Source organism: Ipomoea nil, unplaced genomic scaffold (assembly GCF_001879475.1).
Source record: "Ipomoea nil cultivar Tokyo-kokei standard unplaced genomic scaffold, Asagao_1.1 scaffold3172, whole genome shotgun sequence".
Taxonomy (NCBI): Eukaryota; Viridiplantae; Streptophyta; class Magnoliopsida; order Solanales; family Convolvulaceae; genus Ipomoea; species Ipomoea nil.
In genome coordinates, this window is record NW_017619600.1 from 2,683,496 (window position 1) to 2,700,739 (window position 17,244).

Consider the following 17,244-nt stretch of genomic DNA (forward strand, 5'->3'; position numbering starts at 1 on the left):
AATACTTACAATAACGACTGGTATAAATCTCAATATTCAAGCTAGTATATCAATTGGTTGTAAAGGTAGGCAGAATGCTATCTGCTCTAAAGCAGTAAGTTATTAATTCAACTTAGCAACTTGAGAGAATTAATAAGTTGAATACTAATACAACGATAAGGTAGTAGAGTTAAATTTTACAAATGCAGGTTAAGTCGAATCTAGATGTTTAAAACAGAAAAGTATTATACTTGTGTTGGTAGTGCATTGATCTCAGCACACATAAAATGCTTGGGGAACAATCACTATTCAATAATGTAAAGCACTCAAAATACTTTATGGAGTTGAGAGATGCATATTTTTTTTATTTTTTTAAATACCCATGATTCTTTACAAGGTAGTATTTGTTCTATACGTTTTTAATCTTTTCAGCCTAAAGAATCAATGTCCCTATTACTGGGGTTCGATCCTGTGACTACCCATTTGAAATGATAACAACGGTTTTATCACGGTACATAATAGTGGGAAGAGATGCATATATACAACAAATTTGGGAGAACCATTTTTTAAAAACTTTTTACAAACTTCTTCAAGGGTTGCAACAAGAGGAAAAGTGTAAACAAAAATTAACCACTGATATTCTCTTAGTTAAGATTGATACGAAGTAGATAATATGAGGAAAGTTAATTTGCCTCAGCAAATGGAAGACAATGACTTAAAAGTTCAAATATTTATAACCAAAAAGTGGGAAATTCTAAATTGAAAATGGAAGGAAAAGCCATATATGTAGCTAGGATAGCCTCATACATTATATCCTTCTTCTTCTGACTCTTATCTGTATATTGCCATTCATCATACTCTTTGATCTTTTTCTTCCTCTTCTTGATACTGTCATTCATCATACTCTTCTTATTCTTTCTGATATTATTATGGAGTACATTTGTTAGTCCTTTCATATTTGCAAACCAACCTGCAGACAAATATCGTAAAAATTATTCTACATATATATATATATATATATATATATATATATATATATATATATATATATATATATATCTAAATCAAAATTGGGTCCTTTTGGTTTGGGCTCATATTAGTGTTTGAATATTAAATTGTATATTTTGAAAGCTCATATTCAAATTGTTTAAGTTATGCAATTTATTTGGGATATATGATTTATTTTAATTTTATGCATATTTGTTCTAAGCATAATATTCTGTTTTAAATTATGCAATTTTGTTATGCCTTTAGCAATGTAAACTTTGGGATGGAATTATATTAGTTCCTATTTAAGTTGGACTTATGCATAAATTTTAGTTGCGGTAATGCCTGAATTTAAGCACGTTTAGTCCATTAATTTAGTTCACCATTTAAGCTTTAATCATAGGTGAATCATACAGTTTTCTAGTGTATACCCTACAATTTTAGGTTCATACCCCCAAAGAGTTATACATTAAGTAAATATAAATTGGGGAGGCATACTAGTTTTATGACCATGACTTAAGAACGTCTTTTGCCACTAGTCTCCTTAAATTGATACTCTACCTAAGAAATTGGGTTTCAGTGAGACTTTATCTCTAACCACTTTTTTTGAGAGTATATTTAGATTTTCCCATCACAATCTGGTATAATCTGTTTGTTAAAATTTTAAGTATTCCTTGCCAATGTGATTTGATTTCAGTTCGTTAAAGAATAGCCCAAGCATCTTTAATTTACTGAAATCTCTTAAACTTCTCAATCTTGGTTAATTAAGGAATAGCTACAGCATATTCAACTACCAAAGATTGTTATGTTTTAATCACATAATGTTTAGACAAGGAATTGATAATTGTCTAGTGATCTTAAAATTGTAATTTTTTTGGGGAGTAGCCCCATCATCCTTAATCAGTTAAAATTATATATGAAGCGACTTATTTTGATCACATAAAGTTTTGGACATATCATTTTTGATTAATTGTATGTAATGTGATGGAATTTAGCCCACAGGAAATTTCGTTATATTTGTATGATTAATTATGATGAAATACTGGACTACGATCATAATTTAGCACACATGCAATTATGTATCGGAATGTAGTTTAATAGTTTTATCATGATGTAAACTTTAGATCATATTTCTTAATTTGCCCACAGGGATTAAGAAAATAACTTGATTTCTTTATTTTTATCATAATGGTTGTAATGAATCTTATTGAATAAATTTTAGTCTACACGTAAGTTTTATGTCACTTGATTATTCAACTCATTTGATAATTGTTTCATCATAAATACAATTTCAGTTGAATCTAATTTGAGTAAAACTTTAGCCCAAATGCAAGTTTTATGTCACTAGATTCTCCTGTCTATTTAGTAATTGTGAAAAATATTATCATAAGGGTTTAATTGGATTTAATAGATTTAAAACTTTAGCCTACAGACAAGTTTTATGTCAATAAATCCCTCAATCCATTAGATAATAATTTTATCACAATTCTTAGAATTTATAAATTTAGCTCAATTATAATTCTAAGTTTCATGGTTTGCAATGGCAAACCGAACCATGTATTCAATCACTTCCCAAAATTTAGCCACTTTTATTAATTGAACCAGGAAGCTTGCTTGATTCTTCGGACTAACTGTAGTAAGTTACATGATTTGACATGCCTTTTTTAAATTCCAATAATAATAAAATTTATCTTTTGAGCCAAATTCTAACTTGGTTATGAAAGATGTATTTTGTTTTTTTAGTATGTCCAATTATGGTGGAGAATTATATCTTCATTATTTTTTGAAAGCAGGAAATTCGAATATTATTATTGAATATGCGTAACAATAAAGTCAGGAGGGACATCATCCCATAACATGGTAATATCCTGGTCAGAGACCTTTGATGCTAGAGTATGAGCAATAATATTTAAACGTCTAGGAATAAAACATAAATAACATGTAATAAACTGAGCCATAATGGCTTGGCACTCACGAACAATAATACCAACATACGATCTAGGGTGCGAATCAACTCTGGAAAGATAAGACTTCAAGACCGAACAATCTGTGGATAGAGTTACCGAAGTAATCTGTCGATCCCTTAGCCAAGATAAAGCTTCTTTACAAGCTAGCGCTTCAGCCTTGATAGCATTCTCACATAACGGCAACCGACCATTCATAGCTGCTACAAAGATTCCCTGGTCGTCCAAGAGAACCACACCAAAGGCCGCAGCCCATGTCGACGAATTCCACACCGCATCTACGTGGCACTGCAGACCACTTGGCGCCGGAATCTGTTGCTGCTGTTGAACTAATTCTGCTGCTGGCCGAGACGCCCTCCAAGTCGAGAGGGCTGTTTTGGCACACAACCACAAGTGCTTGGGTGTCTTCATATACGCCTCCCATACCGCAGAGTTTCGTGCATTCCACAACTGATACAGAACTGCAACAACTTGAATAAGAACATCCATGGTTATCATAGTCATTGCGTTCTGAAACCATTCAACAAATGATCCACCATGCACAGAGGTAATAATAAGGCAAGATTCATTCCAGACATGGCAAGCATATTGACATTCTATTAAACAGTGCATAACATCCTCATTAAAATCAAGACACATGGGACATGCAAGATTCACATCAACTCTCCTACTAGCAAGGGCTGTTGTGGTTGGCAACACACCACTCAACGCTCTCCATAGGAACGTTTTCCACCTGGGGGCACATCCAACTTCCATAATGCTGACCATTTGTCAAAAGCCGTATAATTCTGTATCTCCCCCACAACCATACGAGATGCACTTTTAACAGAATACAATCCATTATGCTCCTTATACCAATACCATGAATCTTCATAGTCCGGGCAGAATGGCACCCTACGAATATGATTCACATCCTACGGGTCAAAAATATCATTTAAGATGTCCAGATCCCAAGTACGAGTATCCTGATCCATCAAACCTGTCACTTTTGACTCATAAATATTAGGTGGTAAATTAGTATGAATCTTATAATCCAAATCCAGAAGCCAGAGATCTTTACCAATTATAGTAGCCTTACCATTCCCAATCCTCCTCCTTATTTCACCACATACTAGACCATGTGCATCCATTATACTTCTCCAACAAATAGCTAGGATTATTTCCTATGGCAGCATTTATATCTTCATTATTTAGTTGGACTTTAATTGTAACAAAAAAAAAATTATTGAGTATGCCAAACTAGTGGGGAATTATATCTTCATTGTTTAATTGGTCAAATCAATTATGAGTATGTATATTAAGTTCATATTATTAATTTCGCTGAAGAATATCTTAATCAGTGGGAGTGATCGTTTCAAAAAAGATCATTAAGATACTCCACTAAAGATTATGGATTTAATTATTGTCTTCATACATCTTAAATTGGATTGTATGTCGAACAACAAGTCCAAAAGATTTCCCAAGTATTAATCTTATATTTGTTCTCATGAATTCATAAGTTCAAATTATTGAACGTTTTGTTGTGCAACATATTTATGAAAATGTTGTAACAATATTAAGGAATTTATTAGAATAAAAGCATTTAACTTGTGGTGCACTGTCATTTAATAAATTTTTCAGTGATTAATAGAGTCTTTAGTTTCTTCAAAATTGATCCTGGGCCATTTTGGTTTGTGAGGCTCAAGACAATTTTGTGAGACGTATAAGTATTGACTCATTATGTTCAGTTCGTTTAAAGTGGAAATTGATGTTATTTGGGAACTTATGGTGTGTGTTTAAGATTCCAAATTTATGGACTTAGACCTTTGGTTTATTGTCTAAGTTATTGGAATGCTATGACTTACTATCTATTGGCTATTTTGATGAGTGGGAGTGACAGACGTATCAACTCCAAACTCTTAGCCGTTAGAGGTAGTTCTTATGTTAACTTATAAAGAAGTCATAGAATATAGTTAGCATTATACTAACATTAAGAGATCTCTACTTAAGGCATGCTTCTAAGGTTTTAGATATAATGCAATGTACTATTTTGTACAATTTGGATGTGTTTCTCTTTCAGTTGTGCACATAATATATTTTGAGAAACATCCCTTAAGGTACCGAGAATAAACATTGGGTTTGTTCATAAAGGAACTAAGTTGAAGAATTAAAATGCATGTGACCATAATAGATACTACTCTGTTAAATAGAAGACATGTCATTATGATTCGTGTGTTTTGTTCTTTGATGAGGGTTGTGCTAGTTCTTGCACCAAGTGGGAGAATGTAAGATTTTCCTTAATATTATATATTATATATTAGGACCTTAATTAAATGGTGTTGACTAGGCTTATTAAGTGGTCTGGTTGGACTGAATAACTAGAAGTTGTTATTCAACCAGACTCTGTGCCAAATATAAACCTGGATTGATGGGATACTGGATATACATTGTATAGCACATTCAGTTACGGTGATACCAATACACTATCTAGAGTTCTAAGTCAAGTATGAGGCAACGGTCCACCGCTCCAAGAGGCAACACAACAAGAACAAAAAAAACTGTGGCCGGAGATCATCAAGGCGGGAGATCAACACGATTATCGCTTTCGCGAGGTCAGGTTTCTCGTATACTATTATTAGTATAGTTAGATTATTTATATCTAACAAACCATGCGTCCATTCATCTGCTCGTTTTCTCTCCTCCATGATTTGTGGTCTCAAATGAGCATTTTCTGGTTCAGGATCAGGCTCCAACTGCAAATTCTTTGGCTTCCTTGGGTTTACATGCTCACTTTTTCCATTTGTCTTCTCTATATTTCTCAGATTCATTTCCTACCACTCTTTTTGTCTTCTCTATATTTCTCAGATTCATTTGCAGTTGAATTACTGGTTTTGTATCGTGGCAAGGAACAAATAAAAAAATTAACAAATTAACAAACTATTTACTCAAAAACTATCGTCATTTGGTAATTTGCGAATTTTAAAATAATTAGTTTGTATCGTGAATTGGTGATCTACGAATTTTAAACAAATTAACAAATTATTTTATTTAAAAAAAAAAAAACAAATTATTTTGGTTTTTATTTATTGAAAATTAAAAAATTAATTTAAAAATAAATTATTTTTAAAAAAATGTCACCATATATGCATTCTAGGTGGAGGTGTAACCTGTTAAAAATCTGAAAAACTTGAAAATTTGAGTAATTGCATTAATAAGTTGAATACTAATACAACAGTAAGGTAGTAGAGTTAAATTTTACAAATGCAGATTAAGTCGAATCCAGATGTTTAAAACGGAAAAGTATTATAATTGTGTTGGTAGTGCATTGATATCAGCACACATAAAATGCTTGGGGAACAATCACTATTCAATAATGTAAAGCACTCAAAATACTTTATGGAGTTGAGAGATGCATATAATTTTTTTTTTTTAAATACTCATGATTCTTTACAAGGTAGTATTTGTTTTATACGTTTTTAATTTTTTCAGCCCAAAGAATTCATGTCCTACTACTGGGGTTCGATCCTGTGACTACCCATTTGAAATGATAACAACGGTTTTATCACAGTACATAGTAGTGGGCAGAGATGCATATATACAACAAATTTGGGAGAACATTTTTTAAAAACTTTTTACAAACTTCTTCAAGGGTTGCAACAAGAGGAAAAGTGTAAACAAAAATTAACCACTGATACTCTCTTAGTTAAGATTGATACAAAGTAGATAATATGAGGAAAGTTAATTTGCCTCAGCAAATGGAAGACAATGAGTTCAAATATATATAACAAAAAAGTGGGAAATTCTAAATTGAAAATGGAAGGCAAAGCCATATGTAGCTAGGATAGCCTCATACATCATATCCTTCTTCTTCTGACTCTTATCTGTATATTGCCATTCATCATACTCTTTGATCTTTTTCTTCCTCTTCTTGATACTGTCATTCATCATACTCTTCTTATTCTAGCTTCCTGATATTATTATGGAGTACATTTGTTAGTCCCTTCATATTTGCAAACCAACCAGACAAATATTGTAAAAATGATCCAAAATGAATAAAATAAATAAATATATATATATATATATATATATATATATATATGTATATATATATATATATATGTATATATATATATATATATATATATATATATATATATGAGTAAATACCACCCAAGGTCCCTCGAGTTTGGTGGTTTCACCACCTATAGTCCCTAACTTTCGTAATTACCATCCGTGGTCCTCGGAGTTGCGAAATTTGACCAGTTGCCGTCCTTCCATTAATTCCTTCCATCTAAGCCGTCAAAGTGGGGGTAAATTTGTCATTTTCCATACTGATTCCTCTCCCAGTTCATCACCTCATCTTCTATCAACGCCCCATTTCAAGAAGAACCCAATTCGTAGATTCTGACGATCAACATCTTTTTGCTCGTTCTCACCCCTGTACTCAACGTCTTCAATTTCTGACGCTTCAGCCTCCTGTACTCTTCATAACTCAAGCCTTTCAGCTCCTCATCCAATTCCGACTTAGTCTATAATCTCCATTGTTGTAGCCTTTCCTTCGATCTCCCAAACGTTCGAATTTGTAGGGTTCATAATTAGGGCTTCGTCGATTGCTCGAACGGTAAGGAGAATAGGACCGCTGGTCACGACGGTTATTATGAGAGGAAGGCTCATACCTTGAGTTGTCTGGACTATGGCTACGACTCCTGCTGCCGCTGATACTGCGACTCTGGCTTCGGCTAGAGCTACGGCTGTGATTCCGATAACGACGGCGATACGAATCGGATTCTAGATAGTACCGGCCACGGTCGCGGCCACTATCTCTGTGGCTCCGACGCCGTTCTTCTGGGATTTCAATCGCAGAGGTTAGTCGACCCATTTCACGATAGGCTTTGACGAGGAAGGGGAAAATGGCACTGGTTTTGGAGACGACGATGAAAACCGCTAGAGATCAATTGTGCCCAAACGAATGGCGGTGGCCCAGTATTATCACACCCTCATAATTGAGCTTAAGTTATGGCCTTTTGGTGAGTACCAGTCATATTATAACATCTTTGCCGTCGACTAAAAGGGTGTCAGCCGCCGGAAACAGAGGGTGTCGGCTTCCCCCAGCTTTACCGGCGAGGTTTTTCCGATGTCAATGTTGCAAATCGAAACGGCTTCTTCATTGGCAATTGATCCTCTGACTTTTCTCACTCTCTCTTTACATGAAATAGCCAACAACTAGCTCGCACGGGTAACTCAATATGGGCAGGCAAAATTTCACCCCAAGATACAATCTTTTCACCCGTAGGTGATGAAACTATCATCCAGATTTTCCAATGAAAGTGAAAATTCAGATTTTATACATTTTTTTCTTCAAGATGAGGGTCTTACTGGGCAGCCATGATTGGGGGCCTGGTTTAGGTGGAATTCCCAGGACTCCATTGAATCTACCTCCACAACCTTGATTTACTCTGTTGTTCGTGGACATCCATTCTTCATCTCCTTTGGGCTCTTCAATTCTTAGAGGCTAATACTATAATCAGAAAAATGATTAACGCAATCTTTACATAATTTACTAAACCAGTTGGGCCCCACTGTTTGCTCAGATCACTGATATTTTTGTGTGAATTCAAATATGAATCAAATCACTAATATTTGCCCTTACAAAATAATAAGCAAAGAGAAATTACTATTCCACCCTTGTTTTAGACGGTGCAAACGGAAGGAACTAACGGAAGGACAACAAAAGGTAAGATTTCGCAACTCGGAGGACCACGGATGGAAATTACAAAAGTTAGGGACTATAGGTGGTGAAACCACCAAACTCGAGGGACCTTGGGTGGTATTTACTCATATATATATATATATATATATATATATATATATATATATATATATATATATATATATATATATATATATATATATATATATATATATATATATATATATATATAGGCTTCGAATCCGGTGCACCCCCTTTGATAAATGAGGTCATGAGAACTCATGCTATCCATTGATTAATTTTCCATCAATGGTTCAGATAATTAGAGATTATTAAAAGAAGAAAGGATATATATTAACCAAAAGGATTAAACTATAATTGTACTTATTGAACTATTTATGGCATTAATTGTAATGGAATCTTAAGCATTAAATTAGGGATATAATGTATGGTAATTGAGGAGATAGATCATTTCATCAACAGCATACACGTAGTAAACTTTAAACGCGTGAATGATACTAATAGTGCAGAAGGACGAGAGTCAGAAAACGCAGCACAGAGAGAACTAAGAAACACACTTCAATAATGGCTGGACCAAGCACAGGTATTTGCATTTGTTCATAGTGGAGTGTGCGTAATATATGTATTTGCATTTCTTACTGGTTTTGTTGACTTGATGAACGACCGACGAAATACCGGTATCTTTGAACCTCTCGAAGCAGCATTTATGTGTAATCGTGGATGCATACTAGCGTCTGTAACCCTTCCGGCTTTAGTACGTCATGTATATATAATGGGAGCTTAGGGGTCGGGTTCGTGGAGTAACAATAGGCAGTGCAGTATAGATGATTAGATACTATGTCGGTGCGTAGTCGTGTGTTGGTCTATGCATATTAGTCGTGTGTTGGTCTATGCAAGTTAGGGTGTGGTTTAGTTGATAATTGGCGCTATTAGTTATATTTTCCGGCCTTCTTCATTTAGGCTTTGTGCGTTTTTCTTGTTGGGTCGAAGCGCCTACATTTACTTATAACCCTCACGTGAACAAACTATTTTTTTTCTTTTTTTTTAGGCGGGTGCACCACTGTTTTCGTGTTGATGCGTTTTTTGGGGGTTGCCTTGTTTGGTGTGGTTGTTTGTGCGTAGCAGTGTCTTACCGTGTGCAAGATAGGGTGTGGTTTAGTTGCTAATTGACAATATTATTTTTATTTTCCTGTCTTTCTCATTTAGTTTATTTGTGTTTCTGTTGTTAGGTTGATGCGTTTGTGTTGTTTGGTTGGTGCGTGAACCAAGCGATTCATGAGCAAGAAGGTTTAATTAAAATTAGATGACCTAAAAATTAATTGAGAACTAGATCCGTGTGTAAATTAATTTAGTTCTAGATACAGACATTTGCTTTGTATCACTTACCCCCTGAATAACATTATTGCACAAACTGATTAAAATAACGAAGGGGGAAATAAAAAGCAACCACGTCGTAAAAAAGAAAAACGGGAAACATCTAAATCACGGGAATGTTGACATTGTAAACCGTAAACCAAACAAACGTCTAGGAGCAAAAAACAATCACACTAAAATACAGTTTACATGGGAAGAAACATCTAATGGTTTATTCCGGCGTTGGTTGTGCGGGTTCATCAATAACAGCAGCAACCGCAGCCTGGGGCAAAGGATCAACCACATTGGCAGCACCTACCGGCTCAGCAACTAAGCAACTATCCGCTCAGGCGCAACAGCAACAACCGGCGCAGAAGGATCATCGCTTGGTAACGGCAAAAATTAATCAGAGTTACACCCAAAAAAATGAAAAAGAAAAAAAAATAAAACACAAGCCCGAACCCCACACTGTTTAACTGTTCGTTTTTTAAACAAAAAACAAAGTCATTACAATTTATACAACTAAGTAACCAAAACAAGCAAATAATCCAAAACCATGTTAGTGCTAACAACAGAAATGCACCCACCAAACTATAAAAACGCACCAACCTAAATGAAAAAGACACGAAAATATAAATAACAGTGCCAAATAGCAACTACACCACAACCTATCTTGAAACGGTAAAACACTGCTAAGCACAAACCACCACACCTAAAAAGCATCAACACAACAACAGTTGTGCACCAGCCTAAAAAAAAAAAAAAAAAAAAAAAAAAAAAAAAAAAAAAAAAAAAAAAACCAAGCAGTAGCAATTCCCCAAAGAACTTAAGGGACATCAGGGAGTAATCATGAGAAAGAAAATAGTTTGTTCACGTGAGGGTTATAAGTAAATGAAGGCGCACCGACCCAACAAAAAAAAAAAACCCACCAAACCGGCCTAAATAAAGAAGACATAAAAATATAACTTATAGTGCCAATTATCAACTAAACCACACCCTAACATGGAAACGATAATACACTGCTACGCACAAACTACCACAACTACCAAGGCAAACCCCGAAAACCCGACCGATAAACAAAAAAACACGTACCAACAAAAAAGCAGTGGTGCACCCACCTAAAAAAGAAAAAAACAACAACAAAACAAGCATTAGCAATTCCCCAACCACACTTTAAATCTAAATTGCACACGGTCACAGACACAAACGCACAAACCACCACCAATAGACGAGAACCATCCCGAACCCCTAAAAAATAAAAAATAAATTAAAAAGCACGCACCGACCGAATACCATACGCGCACCAACCTGCACAAAAGAACATACTTCTAGTGCCCAAATGAAAACCCCCGTTAAAAAAACTAGTGCAATTTAGCTTGTACATTAGACTCTAACTTGCACAAAGGAACATATTGCTACGCACAAACCTATGCCACCCGATTACGTAAGTCCAAAAATCCCAAAAAACTAATAGTGCCAATTATCAACTAAACCACACCCTAACATGGAAACGGTAATACACTGCTACGCACAAACTACCACAACTAACAAGGCAAACCCCGAAAACCCCGACCGATAAACAAAAAACATGCACCAACAAAAAAACAGTGGTGCACCCACCTAAAAAAGAAAAAACAACAACAAAACAATCATTAGCAATTGCCCCACAACACTTTAAATCTAAAATGCACACGGTCACAAATACAACGCACAAACCACCACCAATAGATGAGAACCATCCCGAACCCCTAATAAATAATAAATAAATTAAAAAGCACGCACCGACCGAATATCATACGCGCACCAACCTGCGCAAAGGAACATAATGCTAGTGCCCCAAATGAAAACCCCCGTTAAAAAAATTAGTGCAAATTGGCTTGTACATTACACTCTACCTGCACAAAGGAACATATTGCAACGCGCAAACCTATGCCACCGATTAGGTAAGTCCAAAAATCCCAAAAAACAACAAAAATAAATACACAGACAACAATACAAGTTATGGAACCCGCATACGTACAAAACCGAAATAAAACCAACATTGACAAAACTGACCACACTTGACCCCTAACATGCACAAACCGACCACCTACAACGCAACAACCACCGCCCCCAAAACCAGTAAGCCACCACCCCATCATGAAAAAAGTGGAAACAGAAAACCATAATGCATATTACAACTCCAGACAGTATCATAGTAAACAATTGGACCCATATGCATTTACCCCACCAATAAATCCAAAACCCAAACCCCATTCTAGGTTGGAAAAAAGACAAGGGAAGACACATACAGCCAAAAAAACCTACACATAAAAAAACATGAAAAGTAAACATGTCACCACTACAAAAAAAAAAAAAAAAAAAAAAAAAAAATCGCCACAAGCCAATTACCCACAATTTGAAGCCTCGTACTCCTAATAAAAAAAAATTGAGCAAATACTAAAACCAAAATACACATTGCATGAAATAAAAATAAAATACACATTACAGTCTCATAAACGAAGCAACATCGACCCCATTAATACCACAACCGATTATAAAAGAAAAAAAAAAAAGAAAAAACAACAACAAAACAAGCATTAGCAATTCCCCAACCACAGTTTAAATCTAAATTGCACACGGTCACAGTCACAAACGCACAAACCACCACCAATTAACACCCACGCTACCGCCCCCATCCATGAACAGCGGGAAAAAAAAAACAGAAAAAAAAAAACCAGGCAAACATTCTCCCAGTCTCGTAAATGAAACACCATCAACCCCATTAATACCCCAACCGATTAGAAAAAAAAATCGAAATCCCTAACCCTATTAATACCCCAGAATTCGACCAGCGACAACAACACACTCGCTGCCCACCACCCTTACTCGAATCGACGACCACCATCCTTAAACCCGAGATGAAAATACCGAAAAACTAAAGCGCCCAGAGGAACTACGACCAAAATAAAAATACAAAAATCCAAAAACTCACAACCACTCTGGCCGGTAAAGAACGCCGGTTAAAACCCCACCATGGAAAACCAAAAATGCGACCGGATAAAGAACGACAAAATAAAAGAATGGATGAACATAATACCGGTATTTGAAGCAGAAGAGATTCCCCTAAGCCTCTTGGACAGCCTCCTACTTGAACCAGCCATGAAGAAACCGCAACTTTGAGTACGCCGGAGAGATTATGCGAAGTGTTGAAGACGCGGGTGAAGAAGGAACGAGAGCTGATGGGAAGCGGAAGAGACCGGGAAAGAAGACAGCGGAGATAACAAGACAAAATTCCTATTTTATCTATCTACTCTATTTACCAAATTAACTCCGTTAATATGCGTAGACATAATAAATGCCAAATGAAAATTACAAAACAACCCCTAAAACAATCACACGCGTATTCCGTCAACATACCATCTGACCGTTCAAAAAAAACCCATCAACGACCAAGAAGAGTGCTCACGAGCTCATCTGCCAAGGGGGTGTGCACCGGATCCAAAATTTATATATATATATATATATATATATATATATATATATATATATATATATATATAAAATGAGCAGGCCAAATATGAATACTAAACATGCTAACAAGTGTGTGTATATTAAATTAAGCCTCGCCTGGTCGTCTTTCTTTTTCTTCTGATTTTTCTGATTCTTTTGTGTCTGAATACTGTGATTCATCATAGCAATTGGATCAATTATGCAAACGGAATGAAGAACATTAAAACAGGTGAGAAATTGAAATATTAAACAGATTTTGCAAAGAAAATAAACAAAAGAATGAAATAAGAGAAACATATCCAACATACCCTTAAAGCCTTGCCGTCAACAATAATGTCAGGTACCCAAAATTTGTTGTGCCTCATCTCTTGATATCTCTTGGCAGAAGTTGCAACAGCAGGAGGACATTGCTCCAACTTAATTGACTGCAACCGGTGCGTTATTGCACTTACAAGAGGGATCTCTTCTAGAGAATAACAACGTTTTAAGAATATGTAATCAAGCTTTGGGAAATGATTACTAGTATTGACCACCCATCGCTCAAGACTTCTGGATTCAACCTCCAACTCTTTTAATTAAGGGAATCTTCCTTCAACCAGTTCCCACACTCTGTCATAGAAAGCATTCTCTAGTTTCAGCACTTTAAGCTTCGGTAACTGCCCAATTACCGTTAAAACCTTCGATGGAAAATTAGTCCCACTCAACCTCAACTTCTTCAATTTTGCTGGAAAACCAAGCCGCTCTAAAAGGGTTATACTACCAACTGGAACCATAACCGTTAGAGTCTGCAACCTCAATAAATCCTCAAAATTCTCCAAAATGATTATAGGATTTCTACAACATCGTCCACCGCTGCAACCAGACACTAAGACATCTTTATACACAACTTTCAATTTTCTTATGCTTGGAAACCTGCAATAATACACTTCTTTTTTCCTGAAATGAATTGGCATTGCACAAACTAATGTTTGCAAATTCTCTTTAACCATATTTGGAGGTTCTATCATATACATATCCCCAAGTTTGAGATGCCTTAAATGTTGTAGTTCCCAAATTTTGGATGGCAATAAATGAAGAGTACGTTCTCCAAGTGTTGATTCATCAGTGCCATAAACAGTAAGTGTTTGTAAATTTGAATTTCTTGATACTACATCATCAAAACTATCAAACCACTGTGGTATGGAAAGATATCTTAAAAAAAAACTAAATTCCTTAAGGGCAATAATGGCAATCTTTTGAGTATTAGAGATTCACTCAAATCTAAAATTCTTAAATGTTTGAAAGGTATAAACCTTTCAAAACCTCCCTGAAAGACGAAAATGGAGCGAGGGATATTTGAACTAAACAACACATGATAGTCCAAACTATGTGAGCGTAAACTTAACCAGCGACATGAATTTGCGAGTATGTCTAATGACCATCCAATACATTGTTGAGTATTTGCTGCACATAAAAAACCTTCTTTTTGAACTTCTCGTACGCAGAAGCTATGCATGTCAATATGTATCTCACAAGTCTTTGGTCTGAAAGAGTACTCATCATCTGTTCTGACTAGTCCTCTACTTTTAAGAGCCCTTAAATACATGTAACCTATATCTTCTAATGGCAGACACCTCAGCGGCTTCACAAATCCCTCAGCAATCCATAACTTAATAAGTCTTTTCACATTGATTTTACTGTGTTTTGGAAAGACCACAAAATATAAAAAACAAACTTTTAAATGTTGTGGCAAACAATTGTAAATGTTGGTAAGCTTACTTGAGTGCTGTGTATCTCTATGCAGAATTCCCAATAACAGTAATTCTTTCTCGATCTTCTTCCATTCCTTCAATGTGTAGTTGCATTTAGATAGACGGTCTGCAACTGTAACAATTGAGCGCGGCAATCCTCTGCATTCCTCAACAAGATTCTTTGCAATTTCTTTAAATTTAGGTGTCATATTCTGTTTAAGAGAAAATCTGTGGGAAAATAGATCCCAACTCTTCTCGTCACTTAGGTAAGGCAGGCTCTTGATATTCGAACTTCTGGTGATGTACTCAGCCACATCAGTGAAAAGAGTGGTTAGCAATATCCCACTTCCATTTGAGTCATGAGGAAAACATTGGTGGATATCATCCCAAAGCTGAGTGTTAGGGACATCATCCAAAACAATTAAATATCTTTGGCATTTCCTCAAGTGTTTGTGCAGTTGGTCTTTTAGTTGAGAAGCAGTGCTTCCCTGCAGCATGTCAATTTCTTCATTGAGGGGGGTTGGCCTCATTGATTGAAGAAGAAGGTGGCACAGTAGTTGTTGCACATTCCCATTGTATCTTGGCGGAATAGTAATCCAAGCTTGAATGTCGAAATGTGATACAACCTCTTCGTCTGTATACAGTTGTTTACAAACAGTAGTCTTTCCAATGCCTGGGGCTCCAAAAATAATTGTGAGTACTCTTCGATCTGAATACCTATATATAAAGGAGACGATGCATTATCGATATAAAGCAATCGTTACTACAAAACATTAGTATATCCTCCTCCTCCTCCTCCTCAAACTGTGGAGAGCATTGAAAGGATCCACCCGACGACGCAATAATCTTGTGAGGGTGCGAAGCTGCAGCTTCTGACCAACCAATCAACGGAAGAAAATCATCGTTGTTGATAACCTTCAGCAACTCTTCTGCCTCCTTTGTTACTTGTTGCAAGCTTCGATGGAGATGGAGTTCACCTTCATGAGTTTTTTGTTGAAGTTGAAGGATGTTTGTGAGTTGTATTTCGATGGCATCTTCAACTTTGAGTGCAAAGTTTCTGATTTTGTTTAGCAGATGTCGTCGGATTGGTGCACCACCCACAGTATTGTTGTATTCCTTCTTCACAAAGGCTTCCATATAAGAGAGCTTCTGAAGCAGAGATTTCAATAATGGCTTTTCATAATCATGAAGAAGCGACACTCTGTGGTTGGGAAGCAAAAATTCAAGCTCAATGGTAGCCATGAGAGAAGTCAATGCAATACAAGCCATCTCTCTTTGTGTATGTTTCTCTCTCGATCGAATCTCTCTCTTAAGTCTGATAGATCTGCTTATTTGTTTTATAATAATTAAGAAGATAGGGAGAAGTGCGCGCAATTGCAATATGGGATCTAGTCAATGCAACACAAACAGCCATCTCTCACTCTTGCACATGTTATATGCCTTAACCGTACCCATCAATTATATATTTTAATATAAAGGGGAGACAGGAGACTAAATAGCTAATTAATATATTACTCTTTCTTTGTTTACTAGTTAGAAGCACATGCACATTCTGAAGCAGAGATTTCAATGGCTTTTATCATCATGAAGAGACACTCTTTGGTTGTGATGCAAAAATTGAAGTTAAATGGTATCCATGAGAGAAGTCAATGCAACAAAACCTATCTCTCTCTGTATGTTTTTATCTCTCTTGCACATGTTTTATGCCTTAACCGTACCGTACCTATCAATTATATATTTTAATATAAAGGGGAGACTAGCTAATTAATATATTACTCTTTCTTCTCCCAAATATATTACTCTTTCTTTGTTTACTACTTAGAAGCACATCCAATGCACTGTAACACTCCCGATTTTCACGACTTTTAAAAACCAATTAAAGCTTAGTAAAGAGATAAAGTCTACTCATCAAGATTAACATAAAGCGGAAGCTAAAAGACAAATACGGGAGATGTTATGCCACACCTATACATCTATAGGTGCACAGGCTAAGTCTAACAACACATCAAAGTCAAGCTTATAAATATCC

At 35.7% G+C, this 17,244-nt stretch overlaps 2 protein-coding genes across 2 annotated transcripts; both read right to left on the reverse strand.

Annotated features, from left to right (window-relative positions):
• Positions 1-2,774: 2,774 nt before the first annotated feature.
• On the reverse strand, positions 2,775-3,698 carry LOC109168102. Its single transcript, XM_019317147.1, has one exon. The coding sequence runs from the start codon at positions 3,696-3,698 to the stop codon at positions 2,775-2,777; it is 924 nt and encodes a 307-aa protein (XP_019172692.1).
• Positions 3,699-13,739: 10,041 nt separating this feature from the next.
• LOC109168103 (putative late blight resistance protein homolog R1A-3) lies at positions 13,740-16,888 on the reverse strand. The gene is made up of 4 exons (XM_019317148.1): positions 16,877-16,888; positions 15,988-16,484; positions 15,244-15,932; positions 13,740-15,161 (listed from the first exon to the last, which is right to left on the reverse strand). Exons 2-4 carry the CDS (start codon positions 16,482-16,484, stop codon positions 15,148-15,150), a joined length of 1,200 nt encoding a protein of 399 aa, XP_019172693.1. The 5' UTR covers positions 16,877-16,888; the 3' UTR covers positions 13,740-15,147.
• Between the last annotated feature and the right edge of the window lie 356 nt (positions 16,889-17,244).